The 14516-nt window shown below is 45.9% G+C and overlaps 3 protein-coding genes and 1 long non-coding RNA gene across 8 annotated transcripts; 1 reads left to right on the top strand and 3 right to left on the bottom strand.

The window, feature by feature from the left end:
• Positions 1-58: 58 nt before the first annotated feature.
• LOC144712773 (protein PHOSPHATE STARVATION RESPONSE 3-like) lies at positions 59-2593 on the bottom strand. Of its 5 annotated transcripts, none has more exons than XM_078587078.1 (8): positions 2362-2593; positions 1786-2256; positions 1355-1579; positions 1183-1259; positions 1052-1091; positions 713-797; positions 533-602; positions 59-417 (listed from the first exon to the last, which is right to left on the bottom strand). In XM_078587078.1, exons 1-8 carry the CDS (start codon positions 2591-2593, stop codon positions 265-267), a joined length of 1353 nt encoding a protein of 450 aa, XP_078443204.1. In that variant the 3' UTR covers positions 59-264. The 5 variants fall into 5 exon arrangements, 3 of the variants coding, with proteins under 3 accessions (XP_078443204.1, XP_078443205.1, XP_078443206.1); XM_078587079.1 differs by having other exon boundaries at positions 713-794; XM_078587080.1 differs by having other exon boundaries at positions 1355-1559; positions 1790-2256.
• On the bottom strand, positions 2572-4181 carry LOC144712774 (chaperone binding / ATPase activator). Its single transcript, XM_078587082.1, has 5 exons — positions 3890-4181; positions 3316-3369; positions 3129-3209; positions 2971-3040; positions 2572-2894 (listed from the first exon to the last, which is right to left on the bottom strand). The coding sequence occupies exons 1-5, from the start codon at positions 4049-4051 to the stop codon at positions 2665-2667; spliced, it is 597 nt and encodes a 198-aa protein (XP_078443208.1). The 5' UTR covers positions 4052-4181; the 3' UTR covers positions 2572-2664.
• On the top strand, positions 2819-3422 carry LOC144712775 (uncharacterized). The gene is made up of 2 exons (XR_013583872.1): positions 2819-2957; positions 3047-3422. It is a non-coding gene; the product is annotated as an uncharacterized LOC144712775 (long non-coding RNA).
• A 64-nt stretch (positions 4182-4245) lies between the features above and the next one.
• Positions 4246-8402, bottom strand: LOC144712772 (pre-mRNA-splicing factor). Its single transcript, XM_078587077.1, has 2 exons — positions 7898-8402; positions 4246-6282 (listed from the first exon to the last, which is right to left on the bottom strand). The coding sequence occupies exons 1-2, from the start codon at positions 8272-8274 to the stop codon at positions 4416-4418; spliced, it is 2244 nt and encodes a 747-aa protein (XP_078443203.1). The 5' UTR covers positions 8275-8402; the 3' UTR covers positions 4246-4415.
• Between the last annotated feature and the right edge of the window lie 6114 nt (positions 8403-14516).

Below are 14516 nucleotides of genomic sequence, written 5' to 3'. Positions count from 1 at the left end.
GATCCCAGTGATCGACTCTCTTCCTCACACATGAGCTCCGTGCTCGATCTTTATTCAGTCGTGGGAACGGGGCGTTGCAGCATTCATTCAAAGCCAGGCAAATACAAAACAATAAGTGATGTTACAGACGCAGGCGTCATGACAGAAGCAGATCATGACAGGAGTAGGAACCTACAAGACTTTAAAGGGAGCTTCCGCAATTTACTCGCCGTGGAGTCGTTGGCCGTGCGACGACGATGGCGGGCTCTGGTTTTTGGCCTAGTTCTACCCTGCAGCGCTAAAGCCCGACCCAGCCGGCTCTTCCGAGGTCTTGTTCTGAACGGGATCCGCAGATTCCTGGAGAATCTGCTGTCCCTCTAGCATCCTCTGCAGATACCTGGCGTTCTCTTCTATCCGTAGTTGAAGAGCCCGTTGCACCTGTCCCCAGAAAAGAAAAAATTAAAAGCAAATAAAAAAAAAACACCGGTTTTGAGCTGCCGGGATGAACCGAGAATCATCATACGAGTATGCACGACGCGCGTAACAAACGTACCTCCAGTTGTTTATGCAACTGCTTCTGCACCTCAATCTGCATCTTCAAGGCCTCCATCACCAGCATGTTTCTATTATGCCCCAGAAAAAAGTTGTAACGCGCCCAGTACGTGGAACCTGCTGACCATCGCCATCCGAACTGCTGACACAGTTCTTGTAAAAGAGGCGACTGATATCTTACCCGCTGGAGCCTGCTTTGATTTCCTTGCTGATTGAAGGCTCGACTTTCCCCTCAGGCAACGCCGTCGCCCTCCCCTGCGAACCTTCTACAAAAGAAGAAAGAAAGTTGACTGGGAGAAAGAAGGTTTTGCGTGATAGACTCTCTTAACAAACACAAGTCTTTGGGCAAGACCTGCGAGAAAAGTTTGAACCTTTCCCCCAGGAAAAAATTAGTTAGAAAAAGAAATCCCAATTTGACAACCCATAATTCTGATCAATTCCACAGTGCGAGTATGAAGGTGCTGAGGTTCTTTGCTCGAAAAGAAGAAAGTGATCTGAGACAACAAAGGAGCTGACTAACCTCCTTTCATCTCTAGAGGATGCTTTGCAAGTCTGTACTTCTGCCATCCACAACGGTATCCCAGGACGAGACGATCAGAAGATACGAGATTTAAGTTCACCAAAATGGTATTCCAAAGATTTTTGATTTACCTGCAGGTGACTCTTGACATGATAGATAGTCAAACCATCAACGTCCATAAGCTTCAACACGCCCTTTGGAGTCGCCTCTGCGAGGTAGTAACACGAGACACCAGCGGCCGTTAGAGCAAAACTCATGGAAGTTGAGTTGCGTAATCAGTCCTAACTTCGATGTTTTCCCTACTTTCAGCGCCTCCCAGTTTGTTCACGGATTCCACAAACTGTTCATGCAGCTTAACAGTCCACCGCAGTCTCTGCTTGTTCCCGGGGGAGGAAGACGCCGAAGGCGAGGGACTATAACATTCCCGTGGATGATAGTTCTTCTGCAAGCCAGCAGACGGATCGGTTCCATCGGACTTGGAGAAAACTCCAGGCTTCTCGTAAATCTCCTGCGACAAAGACATCATTTCTGCCATTAAAAATAAGAGAAACCCATCTACCATCACCCTTCTGGCCAAACGCCGAAGAATCGCCACGGCCGAGATCACAGAAGCGACGGCAAGCGAAGAAAAATAACCAGCAAACGAAACACAGGATGAAAGAACAAGAAGAACATGGCGCAGAGGATGGAGGAGGAAAAGGGATTTACGAGGACTCGGGTAACAAACACAATACCTACATCCAAACGGGGGCTTTCTTCGCTGCCGGTGAGAACCATGCCGAGCTCGTCCGATAGCATCTGCAACTCCAATCGTTCTTCAACGGTCATACAATCCTTGGAGCAACAGTCGTCGTCGAAGCTCTTATCGAGCAACGCGTCCCGGACACGACCCGCCACGCGCGAGTCGGCAATGCTTTCGCGGGGCGAAATCAGGAGAGATTTCGGGGAGTGATCGGAGGAGGCCGGCTGCTCAATCCGACCGGAGCTCGGCAGGAAGGGTAATCCGACATCGGCCGCGGGGGAAGATGAAAAGTGGCTTGCGCAGAACATTGACGATCGGGAGAAGGGCAAACGAGAAAACGATTTCGCGCTCGTATCGGCGTCGGAAAAACGCCGCGATTCCAATTCCAGCGGAGAAGACGAAATGGCCTTTCCAGGAGATGTTCCCCTCCCGCATCTACTCATCTCGGCGCATCCCTCGCGATCTGCGATCAAAACGACCAGAGATTATGACAAGGGGGAGCCGGATCTAACGAGTTGCACGCATCCTCGTTTACGAACAACGTTCGTCGAAGAGAAGGAGATACGACCTGCTCCGCGAGAGGCTTGAGAGGCGGACGCTGCGGCGACTCGCCCTCTCCACTCGCCACTTCCCCAGCCAGAGACGGACGCGCGGTCGAGGAGAAGACTGACCCTCGGAGAGGCGGGCCCCAAATATTCGCTAATATTTCCCCGAATCAAACAAATGTCGGAAATTTTCTGCTTTCTGGTAGGTCCCCGTCTTCGACGACAATCATTCATCCATTCAATCATTTCAATCATTCGTTCGTTCTTTCGTTCAGCAAAACATGATCTTCTCAAACAGAGAGGAGATGGGATGGGAGAGGAAATTGCTACGAACGATGGACAAGCTCCTCCTCGAACAGGCGGAGGCGGTCGCGGATGAGCGGCAAGAAGGCCTTCATGTCGGACCGGATTCGGGTCTTGTCCTGGCCGTCGAGCCCCTTCTCCTCGCTGATCCTTACCTCGAGCTCGAGGTCATCCAGCTCCCCGAACGAGAACTCCGCCACGTCGAGGTGCCCCTTGACCTCCTTCCTTGCCTCTCCTCCCACCGCCCACTCTCCTGCGCAGCGACCACAGACAACACGTTGAAGAAATAAGCACAGCGCCGAAGCGAGGAAAGAAGGTTCGCCGCATGCCTTTGAACTTCAACGATAGCTCGTAGGTGTAGCCGACGCGCTTCTTGTTCCTCACGGTCACTAGAAATGCCTGCAGATTAATTAAACAGTTCTCCGTCGGTGATATCGCAGAGGAAAAGGAAGGCGATGGAGAATGATGGGGAGGGGCGTGTACTCACGTCCCCGGCGCACTTGGAAACTTCGGTGATATCGGCTCTTCCATCGACAAAGTCTAACGAACCCACAGATTTCAGCATCTCCTGAAAAAGGTTGGATGTCAGAAGGCTGGGGATTACGAGATTGGATTTGAGCACGTCGAGAACTGATGATTCAAGACATTGAGCGGAGCATTCAAATTGCACGTACTCTGATCCTGTCGTTCGCCCATCCGTTTAGGTTCTTCTCTTCCCATGTTCCAGCCTGGGGATGTAAACATTTGGTCAATACAGTTATCTATTCGACGGTACAATAAACCCTAGCGAATATATCATCAGAGGCGGCGATAACTTCTCTAAATTGCTCCGGGGATGGTGGGTATAAGCATAGCCAAGAACAGAAACGCGTGATCTTGAGACTCCACAAACATGGAGATACCAAATCGAAGGCAGAGGCAATGAAATGCCGATCCGTCAGTGGCGCTCGAAAGGAAATGACAGGACGAGAGGACAATCACGGTGGGAGAAACTTTTTTTTACTTTCAATTTCTCAATTGTAGCGCACTTCAAGTCAACGTTCCGGATCGCGCTAACGTCAAGCAAATTGACGAACGACGAATTCATAGGACGACATGAAGGAAAACGCAGGAGAGGTCCCCAGGTCCTCCAAAAAACTCCATTGCCCTCTAGAAATTTGGGGTAAATCCATAGAGGAAGCAATCGCAGGCATCAAGCGAATTAATACAAAAAGAGGGAAAACCAGAAATTTGAACGGGATGAGTGACCTGATTCCAGACGGATCCGAGGGTGTTGGAGGGCAGCTGCGCCTGCTTGGACAGATCATCGACGGAGAGCTTGCGCGGCACAGAACGAGGAGCGGCATCGCAGGAGGCCTCCCTCACCCAGTACCTATACGACGTCTTCTTCTCCGTGGCCCCGTCCGCCATACCCAGACGCCGCAGCGACAACCGGAAGATCTCACGTATCACGCCGCAAAAAGAGGGCAGCCGACGGAGGACGACCGCGAGAGTTAACGAAGACCGCAAAATCCCTCGCTGCTTTTAAAACCGGTCAGCCGTCAGAGACTCTAGAAGGTTCCCCGAACATTCAAACAGAGAGATATATAGACTAGAGAGAGAGAGAGAGAATGTGTGTGCGCGCGCACTATACATATTATTAATACCATGCATGAAAGATGAAACAGAAAGTTTATCCTGGGTGGGAGAAAATAAACAAACGGAGGGAAAAGAAAGCGAGCCCAGGCGACAAACAGAGGGAAAGACACCACCAGCAGCAGCAGGAGAGAGAGTATCAGCGGCGACGGTCGCGTCTCTCTTCGTCGGGGCGGCGGTAGTTGAGCCGGTCATCGTAGCCGGCATCGCGACCCCCACGCCGGCTCCTCTCCTGCCTTGGACCGCGCTCCCCGCGGCGGTCTCTCTCGTCCTCGCGGCGGCGGGGGGGATCGTGGCGGCGGTCTCTCTCGTCCTCGCGGCGGCGGCGGCGGTCTTCACCGTAACGGTCGAAGCTCGCACGCGCCGGCTCTTCCTTTTGCCGCCTCCAATCGTCCTCGTCCCCCCTCCGAGGATCGTATCTGTCGCTGTCTTCGATCCTCCTGGCGCTGGCGGGCTCCGTTCTCCCATCTCCCGCTTCGTCCCGTTCCCTTTCATCGCCCTTGTTCCTTGTCGTTTCCGCCGCCCGCGAGACGGCCGCGGCTCGATCGTTGTGCTGCCTCTCGACCACGCTACGGATCTCCACTCTGCGTCTTACCCCGGCGCCGGCGTCCTCCGCTTCGGTGTCGCTGTCGGGGTCTTCGCTGAAACTCTCGCGCGAGGAGCTCTCGCTGTCGCTGCTGTCTTCAGTCGGTGGGCTCCTGCGGCTTTTGACGAGCTCAGCTGCCGCTCTGCCTGCGCCGGAACCCTTCATCCTCTGTCCATCCACATGCCCCTCGCCATCAGAAGACGAGTCTTCAGAGTCGTGGCGCCTCCCCTTCTTCACCTCTTTACTCTCCGTCGCAGCTCTTCCGTTGCTTGGGACTCTGGCTCTTGATCTGGGGTCGTCGGGACGGCCGCTGTCCCAACTGTCGGAATCATGACGCCTCCCTCTGCCTTCTTGCTGACTTCCGGAAGACGGCCGCGGTCTACCACTCTGCTCCCCCTGATCAGACTCAGAGTCGTCAGAATCGTGTCTTCGCCCAGGTCTCTTGTTCACTTGCTGTTGCTGTTTCTCAACTCGCATCGGCCCACGGTCGTCTTCAGAGCCGCCGGAGTCAGAGTCATCCTTTCGCCGTTTACTGTGGGTCGCGGCCTGTGGCCTGGATCTTGAATCGGAGTCGTCTCTCTGCCGTTTTCTGGGTTCCGCAGTGGGCTTCTCGACCCTCTTTTCTCTTCTATCAAACTCCAAGTCGGCCTTGTTGCTGCGCTTTCCGGATGGCTTCCCGACCCTCTCGTCTCTTTCAGACTCCGATTCGGAGTCTGCCCTTGAAGTCTCCCTGCGCTTCTTCCCAGATGGTTCTCGGCGCCTGGCACTGAGTCCAGAGTCTGAATCAGAAGCAGATCTCCGCCTCTTCCTCTGCTTGTTCGCGGATGACTTCGATTTCCTTCCTTTGATCCGAGAATCCGATCCAGAGTCATCCGAACCCGAGGAATTGGTACTGTAATTTCTCTTCTTTTTCTTGGCGCCACGAGCGACGGAATCATCCTCAGAACTCTCGTCGTCTTCAGAGCTCTCGCTCTTCAGCTTTTTCATTTTTTTGCCATCCCTTTTACGGACGTCAACATCGGACTCACTCGATTCCCTGTTCCTTTCATCTCTCTTCTTCTGGCGGGCCGACTTCTTGTCATCTCCCTTCCTCAGCGCTTCTTTATCCTTCACTTTGCTCCCGATGAAGGCTTCCTCAGGTATCTGTTTCGCAGGATAATCCTCGCTCACTTTACCGTGGAGCCTATCGCCATCCTTTGCAACAGGTTTGTCCCCCGTTCTCTTAGCACCTTCCTCGTACTCCCCTTCTTCAAAGTCATTGTCTTTGCCGCCCAGCTCCTCGAGTCTCTCTTGGGACTTCAAAGGCAGAGTACTCGCATCGGGAACTTGTTGGTCACGTGAAAGTTTAAGGGCAGCTCTGAATAGCTCCGTCTGTTTCTCTTTTCGAAGGGCAACCTGATGCGTCTGGGTATCCGAAAACCTGAAAATCCGAGACAAATTAAACGTCAAACTGCAAGTTGTTCAACCGACAAGACATTGGATGTATTTTTTTCTAAAAATTCCTTCAAAGCGTGCTAAAAAAGAATCCGACGGGGGAAAGCATGGGCATGAATCTAAAATAATCGCATTCAAATGATAAACAACTAAAGGTATATTGTAGGACTGAGTTGAATCATAGATGAATTACCAAAAAAATACACGTCAATCACAGTGTCAACAACAGAAGAAGAGAAGAAATGTGGATCGGGATATATGATCAAGAAAAGAAGGGAGACGAAAGGGGCGAATATGAAAGTCTAAGAGTTCCCAGCCGCAGTTGAGCATTTATACACTCCATCCTTTATTCTTGAATAGCCACGCGCTTTTTATGAGACACAAGACTCCAGATTATACAGCCATCTCTTTGTCCAGCCAAACCCTCCGAGAAGACCCTCATCAACAACCCATAGGATGAAAAGAGAAACTAAAGAGAGAAAAAAATGGCCATAGAACACGCCCTCCGACTATTTATTCTCGAGCGCTGAGACAGCAACAGCTAATCCCTGCAAACTACCTAAGACTGTTCGCAGCCAGTTGTTCTTGGGTTGACAAGGAAAATGAATTATAAAATTCCTGATCGGTGAAATGCTTTGCGCATGTTTGAACAACATCTTTGAGTAAATAGTCTACATGTGATTCAGATTGTTATGTACACATTACAGACGTCGCTCAGTCACAAACATGAGGAACTCTACGGCAAGCCATGGATGAAACAGAAAAGATATGTAGAAACTCCACGGGCTAAATCTTACGCTGAAGGATAGTAGCGTTATGGTCCACGGAACAGTCAAAAGGAGAAAAAATGTAACATCGGAAACGAACTTTGTAAAGGGCCAAACAAAAAGGATGAAGTATTTCTTTGTCCCAGCATAAAGATACTGCACAGATTATCCCAGGTAAAGCTACGTAAGCCGAAAATTTTTAGTACTGAGAACGTTTGATCAAACCATACATATCCTTTGGATCTTATTTTTTGAATACGAGCAAAAGGATAGAAAGTAATCTGCAAATACGAGCACCGCAACATGTTTCTCGCCAATAATAAAAAACTCTACGTTAAAATACTTTGCTATAGAGTACCGGATGATCAAATCCCTACATTCTTTTGTCTCTCATAATCTGGATAGGGCATTAGAGTGACCAACTTATTGTAAACTCTATGCCAGACTGTTTTAAACGATCTAAGGCAACTAATTACCAGGATGTTCAATGTTTAAGGCCGAAGGCTTATTCAGAAATTAAACAAAGGGTAAAAAGATTTGTCTATATTCTTACTTCTGAAAGGGTAAAGACCATCATTTACGGAGAAGGCAAATTTTGGTTCATTAAACGTACACAAGTATACTGATCAAGACTTTAGGAACTGTATAAACAGATCTTGGGGCAATTGTCAAACATATATCTGTGAGCCATGTGGCTAATGATATATGCGCCTCCATATTCTGTCGAACACAACATGAAAGCGACACCTGAATGAGTGTTCCATAGATTTTCTAATTTTTGAAACGACAAATGTACTTCAGATAGACTCTAAAGCATGAGATATAGATCGTTACCTTTTGCCGTCGTTGGAGTTTCCAGAATCACCGCCGCCTGCACCGTCTGCTGCAGAGGCTTCAGTCTCGTAAGTCTCTCTAGCCTGGGAAATCCTCTCGGCAATCTCAGAATCCGTGTACCCCTGGTCGGCCAACGTCTCCTCAAGAACAAGCAGGCGGAGCTCAATTCGGCGTTTACGGTCGTGATCAATAATATCTTTGTTGGCCTTTTTCACGCCACCACCGAACCCTTCATCCGATCCCAATTTTCCGGGCCGAGGGATCCCAGAGGACGCGGCCCCGCTTCCGTTTCGAGGCCTGACGAAGAACTTGTTCGTTTGTATATAGCCATTGGTTCCCGATCCTCTGGGCGTTTGCAGGCCGATCCCGTTGTACATGACTCAACCCTGTCGCAAAATCCGCTGCGGTAGAAGGCTGCCGAATCGAGATTGAAGGAGAAGCGGGACAAGGAAGAGGAGGCCGGAGAGAACGAACGAACGAACCCTAAGAGCGAAATCGCGAAGAACGATATGTATCTCCGGATATTTATGACCAATTTCAAGAGGTCGGCGGGCTACGACTGTAATTTTAAATCATTCCGGGCAAATATATTTTTATACGGATAAGCACGACTTTGTAGGGATGGGCAATCCTGATCGACCCAGTGATCGGATCGTGAACCTGATCCTGATCGACCCAGTGATCGATCGACGCTGAGTCGTCCGATCAGCCCCATTCGTTGAACTGGATCCTTCGTTGTGAGTTCTGAACGTGACGGCGTTATCGTCAACCGTCATACCACATGTTAGAGAAGGGTGTGCGGTGCGATGCGAATTTTAGCACCCCACCTGGGCCAGATTCAGAGGAAGAGACGTGTGTGTGCAGTGTGCGAGCGAGAGAGAGAGAGAAAGAGAGAGAGAGAGATTTCACTTGCTTATTCACTTGTCCTTCTTCGAGTCAAAAACTCTCTTTTTATGGGCCATTCCCATGAAAAGTACTTAGGGCATGACGGTTTGAGGTAAGCATATTCAACAGCTCAGGTTGAGTGGTCTGAAATTTTAAAAAAATTTAAATTAACAATGAACTAGGAGAATAAGCGAAACAAGGATTGAAGGATAAGGTCCAGGCTCATCTCAATTGGGAGTTCAATTCCCCACACTGCCAACCTCTTGATCTACTCAGCCATTTTTAGTACATTTCTATATATTGTTGATGACTCATCCAGGTGAGCTCTAAAGATACCCTTCGATATCTTATTTATTTGAGTCTCACTCTAAAGATAGCCATGTGAGCATGGAAGATACCCTTAAATTATTTCATAAGTCAAGTTTATAATTTTTTTATTGACAATGACAACATGACTCATAAAATTATAAATTTGACTTATAAAATAAGATTACTATTTAGTGAGGAACAAAGTTCATCTCCACAAGGAATCGATATTAGGAATTAAATGTATTTCTATATGGCAATGGGGGATGATAGAACATATTCTATTAATTAAGAATATTGTGGGATGAGAAGTGTTATAATTAAAGATAAATATTTTGAAACATTATATAGGAATATAAATTAATGAAATAAGGAGATGTGAATGACGATGAGAGAGAAACTAGAAATGGATGGATAGGGATGGATGTATTTGACGGAATCAATGTGGATGAACGGATATGAAAAATAGATGTAGATGGATATGTAAGGTGTCAATCACAGGACAAGGAAGGTAGGTGTCGGTTTCCATGGTTCAATCATGAAAACAAGTTTTCCATGAATTCAGATGTGATTATCAAAATCTAAATCGATCTTTAAAATCATACATCAAATGTACCTTATGGGAAACTTGTTCCACCTTTGACCTGCTCACTTTGGGATCATTCTAAAGCCGTTCACATGCCCAGCCTCTAAAAGTATCCACACGATCATGTTGATCTTGGATCTCCACTTCTTCTTCTTCAACTCTTATATTTCACTTAATGGGGGGGGGGGGGGGCGCTCCCAATGCTGGCTGGCCTAGGTGTTCAAATGGGTGCCCCTTATTTATATTTCACTTAAGTTTTTTTCTCAAAAACCTATTAAGAAAAATATATTCACCAATGTTCCTATGATCTTATGCGTGAGACCCTCTAGGCCCATGTATCATTCTAGTGAATAACTTTAGTCGCCCAATGATAATTATTGGTCAACCTTACTAATTAACTATATTAACATATAGGTTAAGTTTCCACTCCATCAGGTGCCGAGCTACACCTTGTGCTCTAGATCATACCGAGTAGTGTTTGAACTTTCTCATGGAACATTTACCATCATCGGTTATCGTATGTGTATAATCCTTCATCTGTGCAAGACTCTTGAATGACAGGGTATAATTGGTCATCAAACCCTAATTCATCATTCGACTAGTACTAATATGTAACGGGGATCATTGGAGAATGCATTCTCCAATATCCTCGCTACCTTGGCCAAGGATTTGTTGCATCTTCTTCTTTGAGTCAATCTGATCTTATACCAAGGGCAGTATGTTTTGACCACTCAATCACCTCTATGAGCTTCTTAATAGATACGAGATATGACTTTTTTGAATCCAATGATTAGAGGCTTGTAACTTGTAGTCAAAATGTAGTCTTCCATTCATGAGATGTCCTTGGCGTCTTAGGTCAATAGATCACTTATACAACCGTGACATGAATCAATCTGATTGATGTTTCGGTATAATAACATTCAGTAATTCTTTGGATCAATTCAGCGAACTCTTTCTCTAAAGAGCACCCACTCTCTATCCTTAGTATCGCCATACTGATGGCTATAGGATCAACTATACTTATAGTATAAGTAGGATTATTTAGTGTTATTTTATCTGGATAATTTAATGTCCATCTCGGTTATCCACTAAATAGGAATATTTAGAATACATCTTTCAGAATGAGGTGATTTCCAAGTGGAAATTCAATAACTGCATATTAGTCTCCGGAAATAAAGAGAATACAATTTTTCAATCTGGTGGAGGCACTAATTTTATACTTCTATTTATTTTTCCCTTCATGGCTGAAACGTAAGCATATAACATACTCCCGTAATAAGCAGAAGCAAGTCTCCATTTGTTAATGAATTCTAGCTCATGAGACAGAACTTTTAACCTATTCTCTGTTCACTAGACAACTTTAGGCTACGCGATGGGAAATGGGCACAACCTGAGAAAATTTGGATGGATATATAGTTGCGTAAATTCGCATACTTAGCAAGTCATTGTTGTGTAAACCGCGGAGGGTCTAAGCCGCTGGGTTCTCATTCGTCTACTCTTTCCCGCCATGTTTCTCGGCGGAGGAGTGAAGTGCATCTTAATCATTGGTTGCTTGTGAACCGCGTCACCACGGCCACTTCCATTAGGTCCCAAGATGCCACGCCCAATGACGATAAGGATGCTGAATAACCATAATAATAATCCTACCGTTGAAGCTGCCTAGATTCGCGCCTTGTCAGTCGGATCAGCATTCTGAGGCGTGGTCCTTTTTATGTAATTTTCATCCACACAATAAATCTACAGAACCAGTTAAATCATACCGACGGATCTCAATACGTAAGAAGGAATATTATTAGTTTTAATCATCACTGGGTTAGCGCTCTATAGTGCAGTGAAAGACATTTGAAAATTCACCGTTTCAACTGCAGCTCGTGCGCTGAGCTGAAACCTAATTTTGTTTCTGTCTTACGTTTAATTTGACGTCGGTGCAGACGTCTTACTGTGTTCATTGCGGCAGGTGGCTACTCGTTATCCTTCCCGTGTTTGACAAAATCAGTACATTAAAAAAGGTTCAATGGAGCAGGAGAAGACGACAAACAGACCACCTGGCATTTGCAAATAGTTGGGCAGGCTACAGCACGACAGGGAGAGAGTGGCATTTGAACGTTTATCATTTTCACGGCCGCGTACAGATATAGACGAACGTTCTGCGTTGTGACATGTTGCCGAGAATGACATCCGATTCGTCCCAGCTACCCTGCGGAATCTCCGTTGTCAGTTTCTGCACCTAGGAAGTCAACAAAAAGCCTGAACCGCTTCTCCCCTAAATATAATCAACTCCAATTTACTCCAATCAGCAACGTTTCAAGCAGCCCTTTTCACTAGCGTCGCATGAACGGCGCGAAGCGATCATCCGAGAAAGGACTCACAATGATAGAAGAGGTAGTACCCGTAGAGAGAAGAGAAACGGAGGAAGAAGGAATCCAGATAGGAGATAATCCCATACAAGTTAAGAGAGGATTGTCTATGTTAAGGAGTCAGCACTAGACAAGTGCGTCAACTTGCCAGCCCAATAGGGACTTAATCAAGATTAGTTAGTAATGAATCAATTAAATTTCGTATACTCGTTAGAGACTTAGTGGATAGGATTCAATATAAGCTCATAGATAGTATAGGATTAAATATAGAAAGTAAGGATTAAATCTGGAAAGAGAGGATTAAATCCTAGATAAGAGGTCCACAGGATGGACTCAACGGTCGAGATCGGTGCACCATTTCTGTTATAACGGTCGAGATCAAAACGCATCCGTTATAACAGGAGAGACAATTACACCGATCAATGGCTGTGATCGTTGCACCCACACCCATTATAACGGTCAAGATTAAAATAAGTAATTCGAATATATATCAGTTATAACTATTACAATGGATATATAACTAAAACATAAACTTTCTATTTACGACTATGATATAATACTATATATATTCAACCCCTGTAGTCTTAAAAGCTTGAGGAATACCATGATGCTAATCTCCACCTATTTTCTTGGTGTTCTCCTTCTTCTTCATCATCTTTCTCCTCTTCTCAATCTCTTCTATCTCTTCTTCCTTCTACTTCTGTCAACGATTCTTTACAGTCCATGCCTTATGTAGGCTCCAAGAGAGATCCAAACAGATTTCTGTATTTAATAGAACATGCCACCGCATGAGCGCCACCATAAAAAGCGGTATGATGGCACGCGTGGGGCAGTGTGGTGCATTTTGCTCTGCAGGCACGCAGTGCTGAGTGCATGACGGCTCCACCATCTGTACGAAGAGGCATGACGACGTTAGTCCGAATGTTGAGAGAAAGGGACACAACCCATCGCTCTCGAAGACTGCAACAGGCGGAAGGAGAAGCTCCAAGATGTCTTGGTGGCAGTGTCCATACACTAACACACCGACATCCAGGTTGTCGCATTGTTACAGAGGGCCGCGAACATTATTTGGGATGATGACAACTTGTCAGCGCATAAACAGGCCCCCTGCAAAACCAAAGTAGGCACCACATTGAGTTTTTACAGCAGCCAATGAAACCATTGCTTTGCTAATGGTTTAGTGAGAAAATCTGCAAGTTGATTCGTTGTGGATATAAAGGAACATGAAGGAGACCAGCGTAAACTCGCTCGCGCAGGAAATGGAAGGCAATTTCAATGTGCTTTGTGCGAGAATGAAAAACAGGATTTTTAGTTAAATATGTGGCACCTAAATTATCACACCATAGGGTAGGAGGCATACCTAGATGAAGGTTTAGTTCATTGAGTAGAGATTCAACCCAGATAATGTTGGTTATTGCGTGGGCGACTGATTTATACTCGGCTTTGATGCTGGAGAGTGATACTATGGACCATTTTTTGGATGACCAGCTTATCAAGTTCTGCCCAAGGAACACGCGATATCATTGTGTAGATCGGCGATCACTGGAATCCCCGCCCAGTCTGAGTCACTGAAAGTGTTAAGATTCATGGAGGAAGAACACAAGAATGATAGAGAGTAATCAGTTGTCCCTTTTGGGTGCCTTAGTAAATGTTTTACAATGTCCCAGTGTATATTTTGGGGATGATGCATAGTTTGACATGCTCGATTAACAACATGGGCTATATCTGGTTGAGTAAGTGTAATATATTGTAAGCTACCGACTATTTTCCGATAGAGAGTTGGATCAGGTCTATCAGTAAGTTTAGAGGGTGTAGAGGAAGAGAGACTCCATGGGGTATTAGTCGGTTTACAGTCACCCATTTTGGTAGTCTGAAGAATCTGCACCAAATAGCTTGATTGAGAGAGAGCAATACCTTTCTTTGTGGGAATTAATTCAATCCCAATGAAATATTTTGCATCACCTAGGTTACGAACAGGAAATGTATTTTGGAGGCAAGAAATGGTTCATGTAACATCATTAATATTTGAACCGATCACTAAGATATCATCAACATAAACAATAAGAAATAACTTTGAAGTTAACATGTTTTTGAAGAAAATAGAAGTATTAGATTTAGAGCTGTGGAACCATAGTTGAGATAGAAAATCGGATAACCTCTTATGCCACGAGCGGGGAGCTTGTTTAAGATCATAAAGAGACTTCTTAACTAAGCAAACATGATGAGGGTAAGATGAATTCATAAAACCAGGAGTCTGCTTCATATAAATGGTTTCATGAAGATCTCCATGTAAAAATGCATTGGAGATATCAAGTTGTTTTATTTGACAATTATTACAAGTGCAACAGATAGTAAGAGTCTAATTGTTGTCATTTTTATGACAATACTAAACGTATCTTGATAATCAATTCTAGGGCCTTGACTGAACTTCTGATCAACAAGGCAAGCCTTGCATCGATCTAACGTACCATCAGGATTTAATTTT

The sequence above is a fragment of the Wolffia australiana genome, chromosome 15 (genome assembly GCF_029677425.1).
Source record: "Wolffia australiana isolate 7733 chromosome 15, ASM2967742v1".
NCBI lineage: Eukaryota > Viridiplantae > Streptophyta > Magnoliopsida > Alismatales > Araceae > Wolffia > Wolffia australiana.
This window is presented reverse-complemented; position numbering and strand designations above follow the sequence as displayed.